Source organism: Engraulis encrasicolus, chromosome 12 (assembly GCF_034702125.1).
Source record: "Engraulis encrasicolus isolate BLACKSEA-1 chromosome 12, IST_EnEncr_1.0, whole genome shotgun sequence".
NCBI lineage: Eukaryota > Metazoa > Chordata > Actinopteri > Clupeiformes > Engraulidae > Engraulis > Engraulis encrasicolus.
In genome coordinates, this window is record NC_085868.1 from 26,480,201 (window position 1) to 26,488,296 (window position 8,096).

General features: G+C 45.6%; 1 protein-coding gene across 1 annotated transcript in view; it reads left to right on the top strand.

Annotated features, from left to right (window-relative positions):
- vps8 (VPS8 subunit of CORVET complex) overlaps positions 1 to 7,696 on the top strand; it is a 155,150-nt gene extending 147,454 nt beyond the window's left edge. Inside the window, exon 45 of the mRNA XM_063211840.1 lies at positions 7,488 to 7,696. Within this exon, the coding sequence (XP_063067910.1) occupies positions 7,488 to 7,631 (144 nt within the window). The 3' untranslated portion in view covers positions 7,632 to 7,696. The remainder of the gene's footprint in view (positions 1 to 7,487) is intronic.
- The last annotated feature ends 400 nt before the right edge of the window (positions 7,697 to 8,096 follow it).

The window sequence follows — 8,096 nt, forward strand, 5'->3', positions numbered from 1 at the left end:
ATGCTAGTGTGTGTTGCCTCTGCCCTCCTGAAGCCCTCTCCGCTAATCATGTAAATGAATGGCATCGGCAGGTTGTGGTGCCATTCATGCCCTACAGTATGTGACAACAGCTAGCAGATTGAAAGCCTATTTATACGGCTGCAGGCACTGGGAAGGTGTGTGTGTTTGTGTGTGTGTGTGTGTGTGTGTGTGTGTGTGTGTGTGTGCGCGTGTGCGTGTGCCTGTGCGTGTGTGTGTGCGTGTGTGCGTATGTGCGGGTGCGTGTGTGCGTGTGAATGTGGGTATGTGGGTGGGTTTGTGTGCATGTGTGTACGCACGTTTGTGAAAGAGGTGGGGAGAGTGCACAACACAGGTGTTAATGAATACTTTGGTGTGTGTGTGTGTGTGTGTGCGCGCGCGTGTGTGTGTGTGTGTGTGTGTGTCTGTGTGTGTGCTGCACCAATCTACCTTTGTGAGGCCACTGCTATTGGAGCACACCAACAAAGATGGGTCCAAATCCTGGACCCCACATATGTCGACCCCTTTTGCTGGCGTAGTTTTGTTGTTAATGGTAAAAGTAAAAGAGTAAAAAACATTTCCTTGCTGACAGGTTAAAATAAGGGATTGGTTTGAGCACAGTTTAGCATTCTTAAGCTATCGTTAGGGTTAATAAGAATGGAAGTCAATGGGAGGGCCTCACAGAGATATTAAAGGAGAATTCCGGCCAGTTTGGATTAATATCCCATCTTGGGTGGACCGAGGGAAAGGGATGAAAGGCAAAACCGCGAGAAATTTTCATGCCTGCTGCGCAAAGTTGTTCAATTGCGCTGTTTTCGGTTAAAACCTGACCCTTCGGGCACGTAATTGACCTGTTTTAAAGCTCCTAGCGTGCATTAAAACCCTTTTGAACGCTTTGGCCGTGGTGTGTGGGTCCATACAAGTCGATCTAGTGGTTCACATTTCCATTAGATAGCATAGGTACGATACAACAGGAGTTTTCGAAAGTGGCGCACCTACCTCTTTCAGCTTCCGCCTTCCAACTACGTCCGCAAAATGGTTCGCCAAAGTGATACTTCATAGTAATCCATTTTATTTTTGTCCACCAAAGACGAGCCACAAGAAACATATGCACATGTTTTCATGCCCTGAGTTGTTATTGTCGCGCAGATTCACTTCTCTGTCACTGAACGCAGTGTAGTGACGTCACGGTGTCACATGACTCCTGGAAGGAACGCCATTCGCTCTTCCAGTTATTATACATAAGCGAGAAAGAGAGGCGCTGTCGTAATATACTGTTTGATATTTTGAGATGGATCCTCCGTTGGGGTAGTTCAATTGAAGAGTTTGGTGGCCATGGTTATCTTTTTCGAACCAGAATATTTGTTACAGATAAAGAATTATTCCTTCCAGGAGTCATGTGACACCGTGACGTCACTACACTGCGTTCAGTGACAGAGAAGTGAATCTGCGCGACAATAACAACTCAGGGCATGAAAACATGTGAATATGTTTCTTGTGGCTCGTCTTTGGTGGACAAAAATAAAATGGATTACTATGAAGTATCACTTTGGCGAACCATTTTGCGGACGTAGTTGGAAGGCGGAAGCTGAAAGAGGTAGGTGCGCCACTTTCGAAAACTCCTGTTGTATCGTACCTATGCTATCTAATGGAAATGTGAACCACTAGATCGACTTGTATGGACCCACACACCACGGCCAAAGCGTTCAAAAGGGTTTTAATGCACGCTAGGAGCTTTAAAACAGGTCAATTACGTGCCCGAAGGGTCAGGTTTTAACCGAAAACAGCGCAATTGAACAACTTTGCGCAGCAGGCATGAAAATTTCTCGCGGTTTTGCCTTTCATCCCTTTCCCTCGGTCCACCCAAGATGGGATATTAATCCAAACTGGCCGGAATTCTCCTTTAAGGTGGGGCTGTGCGTGCGTGCGTGCCTGCGTGCCTGCGTGCGTGCCTGCGTGCCTGCGTGCCTGCGTGCCTGCGTGCGTGCGTGCATGTGATAACTACCCTACTGGCATGTATAGTGTGGCTTCAAAGGCGTCACTGGTTTTCAACAGCGCCAGCTGATCCAATCCACGTCGTCAACCCTCTCCTTCGCTCCTCGCTCCCACTCTCTGTACGCTGAACACACATACACACACACACACACACACACACACACACACACACATACACACACACACACGCATTCATTCACTTTGAAGTGCTCTCCAGTCCTACTCAACGTGATTGAAGAGGCAGCATTTTAGATTCCAGTTGTAAACATTTAATAAGTGTGTGTGTGTGTGTGTGTGTGTGTGTGTGTGTGTGTGTGTGTGTGTGTGTGTGTGTGTGTGTGTGTGTGTGTGTCCGTGTGTCCGTGTGTTTGTGTGTGTGCACGTGTGCGTGTGTATGTGTGTGTGTGTTTCTGTGTGGGGGGAGGGTTTTGGGGGGGGGGTTACTCTGTGATGAGCAGCTGTGGCTTTGCCTGTCAACATGTTCAACTCAACAGCTTCACTCACACGAGTACAGTAGAGTGTTAAAAGCTGTATAGGTGTCTTTTGTCCTATCTATTGTCTCTCTGTCTCACTCTTTTTCCATCACTTCCTCTACGATGCGTGAGTATGTGCGCATGTGTGCACGTGTGCGTACGCGTGTTTTATAACAATGTCTGAGTCACCTGCAGTAGATTCTCACCCAGAAGATTGCAGCAGGTTCCCATCTCTCTCCTCACACCTCCCTTACTGGAAATGTGGTGAACGGGTGACAGAGAGACGGATAAGACTGGTGATGGAGAGATAGAGAGACTGGTGATAGAGAGATAGAGGTGTGATGGAGAGGTTGCTTGAGTGTGAGATGAGAGGATGAGTGCTGGAAACTCAGCTAGGGAGAGATGACATGAGGGTGTTCTGGAAAGTGGTGGAGGTGTTAGTGGGGACCAAAGCGAATTCTCCAGGAGAGAAGCGACCAGAGCGGATTTCTTCAATTTAAGTCAAGTTAATATGTTGGTAATGAGCTATGACACGGTTCAGTGAAAACCAATTGGAATGTTCATATCTCAGATCATATCTCATATCCCAGGTTGACAAGCCAGAGTCGTTACATGATTAGCTAAATCAGACATGTCAATGTCACATCCAGAACAAATAAAGCGAATTCATGGCGAAACTTCTTCAGCGACCTCAACTCTTTGGGTAGCGTAGGTCGCTTTTGATGTACATGCAGCTGACCGTTTTAAGCTGAAGAAGGAAAGGATAAAGGATGAATGATGCTAGAGGGAAAGGTGGATAGACTGGTGATGGAGAGATGGAATTGTGAGGGAGAGATTGCATGAGTGCGATATGGAGGATGAAACTCTAGGGAGAGATGACGTAAGGGTGTTCTGAAAGCGAGGGAGGTGTTAGTGGAGGTGGAACACCAGCGCAAGAGAAGGAGGGATGGAAGGAAGGAGTGCTGGAGGGGAAAACGGATGAAAAAGTGTTCGGAATGGTGCTGACGTGTGGTAGTGAGGTCATCTGTAGGCCCTGAGGTGGTTTCTTCTCCACTCCTCCACTCTTCTCCACTCCACTCCACTCCTCTCATCTCCTCCACTCCTCCACTCCTCCCCTCCACTCCTCCACTCTTCTCCTCCACTCCACTCCTCCCCTCCACTGGCTGTCCTCTCTCATCACCTCATCCTTGCTGGGCCACTGCATGTAGCTACTGACATGCTGGATGTAGGGAGTGAAGGCCCTAACACACACACACACACACACATACCGTACACAGACACACACACACACACACACACACACACACACACACACACACACACACACACACACACACACACACACACACCGTACGTACACACACACACCACACACACACACACACACACACATACCGTACACACACACACACACACACCGTACACACACACACACACACACACACACACACACACACACACACACACACACACACACACACACACAATAAATTGCTGATTAGACAGACAGCAATGGATAGAGAACAATTTTCGTGAGAAATTAGGGACTTTAACTGTTTGTCATATTGTGTGCGTGTGTGTGTGCGTGCGTGCGTGTGTAAGAGAGACAGAGTAAAGACAGAGAGAGAGTTTGTAGTCTACGAGGGACAGAGTTTGAAGCAGAGTGAGAGAGCGAGGGAGAGAGTGAGCAAGAGAGAGAGAAAGAGAGAGGGAGTTAAAAAGACAGAGAGAGAGCGAGAGACGAAGCATCTTCAAAGTGCTACTCCTTCTTTGACCTAGGAGGCGTCGGCAGAGGAATAGAGGAATAGATTATGCCGTTTGATTCCCACCATTCCCCATTTAAATGGACATTGATTGCTCAAGTTGAGCAGGACTCCTCTGGGCCCCTTCCAACAAGCCGCCCGCCCCAGCCAAAGTAATACCACTAATGAGAGCTTGAAGCCTGCGCGTGTGTGTGCGTGCGTAAGCATGTGCGTCTGCGTTTGCGCGTGTGTCTGCGTGTGTCTGCGTGTGTCTGTGTGTGTGTGTGCGTGTGTGTGTGTGTGTGTGTGTGTGTGTGTGTGTGTGTGTGTGTGTGTGTGTGTGTGTGTGTGAGAGAGAGAGAGAGAGAGAGAGAGAGAGAGAGAGAGAGAGAGATGCAGAGAGAGAGAGATGCAGAGAGAGAGATGCAGAGAGAGAGAGAGAGATGCAGAGAGATGAAGGTTTGAAGGGAGAAATTGCTGTTCACATATTGCATGAATAGGGTACAGTATATGTGTAATTTCTGTAAATTGTATTTGCCTGTGGCCATTTGTTTCATTATACAACAGTACTGCAGGATGGTCCAGTAGCCATCATGGGTTCAAGGCATTTTAATACGCGTCTTAGGATTGCAAACATTGCAACATTTGTATGCAAAGGCATCTATGCATACATATGCATCCCCCCTCTCTCTCTCTTTCTCTCTCTTTCTCTTGCTCCATCATGTGAGTCACTCTCTTCCCCTCCCCTCCCCCATAGTGTATATGAAGTGCATCACTGTCTTCCCTAGTCAATCCCAAGCTCCGGGCTTGGAAGTGATACACAGCTGTGACCGAGAGCCGTGGGTAAACAAATAAACAAACAAACAAACCAAAAAATACATACTAAACAAACATTCTCCCGCTTTGCATTGCATTGCAACTCGCCTGTGACTCCTCCACTTGACTCCGATAAGCCCTCCTCAGCCTGGCACCGGCTTGATAAACAGACTCAGAGCCACAGGCCTGTCACGACGAAGCCAGCAAACTAGACAATTGCCTAGGGCCCACAGATGAAAGGGGACCCCCCCCCTTTGGTAATGTCTGGTTGTAGTACTTGTAAATGACGGTGATGACAACTTTGTGAGTTGGTGGCAGGCAGCACCTCCTTAAATTCAATGAATGACCGGAAAAAAAACTGCAGTGATGCTGCTATTGATATATCTGTCGAGGTGGCCTCTCTTTAATATCTTGAAGAGAACAGAAGGGGAGTGGGTGGACAGGGGTTTCTTCAAGTGCCTTTAAACGGCCCTGCAGTGCGGAGCCAGCCACTGCAAACGGGCCGGCGGTGGGAAAACACTCTGCCAACAGCTCATTATCAGACTGGAAGGCTTGCTGAGCTGCCTTAATGACCCTGTCACCCAAACATGCTGCGACCAACTGCAGGAGGATGGTGGCTGCACGGCAGGGACACTGTTTTTTTTTTTTTTTGGGGGGGGGGGGTTTACAGTTGACTGCAGATGGAAATTAGCTTGTAAGCTATAATCTGGTACAGGTCATCTCTTTACTTCTTGTAACTAATGTACTCTGCACATGGTCCCTGTTAAATGAACCAAATAAACTAAACTAAGTTAACTGTGAATGATCATCCTCTTTAGTCTATAGTATTCTAGCAGTTAAGTTTCTCATCGACCAACTCCAAAATGTTAAGCCACTGTAGTGTCACTATACTGCGATTACAACAAAAAAAAGAAATTGGATAAATTCATCCTAGCCAAATAGTTTCAGGTCTTGGACAGTGAAGGTCAGGAAAGTGAAGTACCTTGCTGAGGGGATCATCTAAACTGCCTTTGAAATTGATCAAATTAATTCAATATTTTTGGCCAAATTTATCCTAGCCAAACATTTTAACATCTCCACACAAGAAAATCGAGGCTGAGGGATACTACTGTATTGCCCACCCCATTGTCTCCTGTTCTCATAGTACAGTGATTTCTTTTCTCCTGTGGGTTTTCTTCTTTCCTGATGTGAGCTTGGTAATTCCATGACAGTTTTTTCTGTGTGGTGTGATCCCTGGGCCTGGGGGCATGGAGAGGAGTTATGAGAGGCCATCTTATGATGAGAAAGTGAAACACAATGCTGAGGAGATCTGCTAAGCTCCCTTTAGAGAATTATAAAGTTCATGCAATATTGTTGGCCAAATATATCCCAGCCAAACATTGTAACATCTCCATGTAGATACTGTATACCCAATTATCTCTATGAAGACATATACTTCATTTCCTATAACACAAAGAGTGTTTTTTCCTGTGGGTTTTCTTCTTCCTGATGTTAGCGCACAGCTCTCTACAGTATAAATGTTGAGCTCGGTATTTCCATGACAGTTTCTGTGAAGTGTGGTGTGACCTCTGTGGAGCCTGGGGCGTGGAGAGCAGTGTTGCCAGATGTGTCCGATCAAATTCCGCCCAAAAGGTTCTCAAAAACCGCCAAAATGTGCCAAACTCCGCACAATTTCAGCAAATTATATTGATTTCTATGGGCTCAAAATTGCAGAAAAAAACGCCAAATGGCCATTTTTTCCCGTTCTTACCCGCAGACGACCATCCCAAGTAGCCCAATTGGGCGGGTAACCGCCCAATCTGGCAACACTGATGGAGAAGGGTCACAAGGGGCCATCTTGTGATGAGACAGTGAAGGCCGTTGCTGAGTAGGTCAGCTGTGGTCTCCTCCTCTGGGATTCACTTAGTCGTAGTCTACTCCCAATTAGCCCTGTAGTCACTGGCAGAGTGAAATAAAAAACACACATGACTACACTATACTACAGGCAGAGAGGAGAAGGAAAACATGTTGGTTTCCCTTGTTGCCAATGTCGAAATTGTTATTTTCCGAGCACCGTACTCTGTGTGTCTCTGAAGTGTCAAAACAGTGCAGGGAATAGACCACACTCAGGTTCTTCTTTTTCTTCTTCTTCTTTTTATTCAACCATTGCTGAGGTCAGACAGACATTCACTGTTGAAAGCATGTGTTCGCTTGCCATTTTCCAAACCCTTTTTCTAAATGTTGGCTTTTTAAATTGTGTGACATTTCTTTTTTTATAAGTGTGTTTAATCAGCCTTAATAATGTGTTCCTTTGAAGTTCAGACAGATACTGTCAACTGCTGTAATTCCTGAGTGTTTTTGGGCTTTAATTATGATGTTGTTTGATTTATGCCTTTTATATGACAGTTGTGAAGGTTCCATCTTTTGATTAATTATTGTAATTAATTTGATTTCCTCTCTTCTGTGTTTTGTTTCATATATATAGCTGGCCATCCTCTCAGAACTCTCCAGCTCGCACTCCAATGAGAAAGCCGGCCTGCTAAACCCCGCCCATCCGGGAACAGGAAGTATGTTCCAAAGTGAAGCGTTCCAACTCAAGCTTTCTCCTCCGCCATTGGTGGAGGAGTGATACAAGACCCGCCTTCTGTTACAAAACTCAATTTAATAAAGCACTACCATGTATGTACATACCAATTTTTTTCAACAATTTTCTTTTTGTCATCAGTAACAAATCCATCAATAAACATTGCAATGTTTGTTTCGTCCTGTGACAAAGTAACAATGGTGTGTACATTTTTGTCTCATTAAGTCTATGAAATCAAAGTCGAATTGGTGAGGTGATGCATTTAATTTTTCCATTCATCAACTTAAATGTAGTTTAAGCGTTAAGCAGTCAGTGATTGGGGGAAGAATCTTATCTTGACTGTTATCTGTTTAATACTTTTTGAATGGGATTGTCTATGAAATAAAAGGGTACATTAATCTATGAAGTTGTGGAGGCAATTTAAAAAAAAACTCTGAACATGTGTTGAGCGTTGTGCCAAGGTTAAATATTCTTCAAAATCTCCAGAAAGACCATTTTAGTTCATTTGAC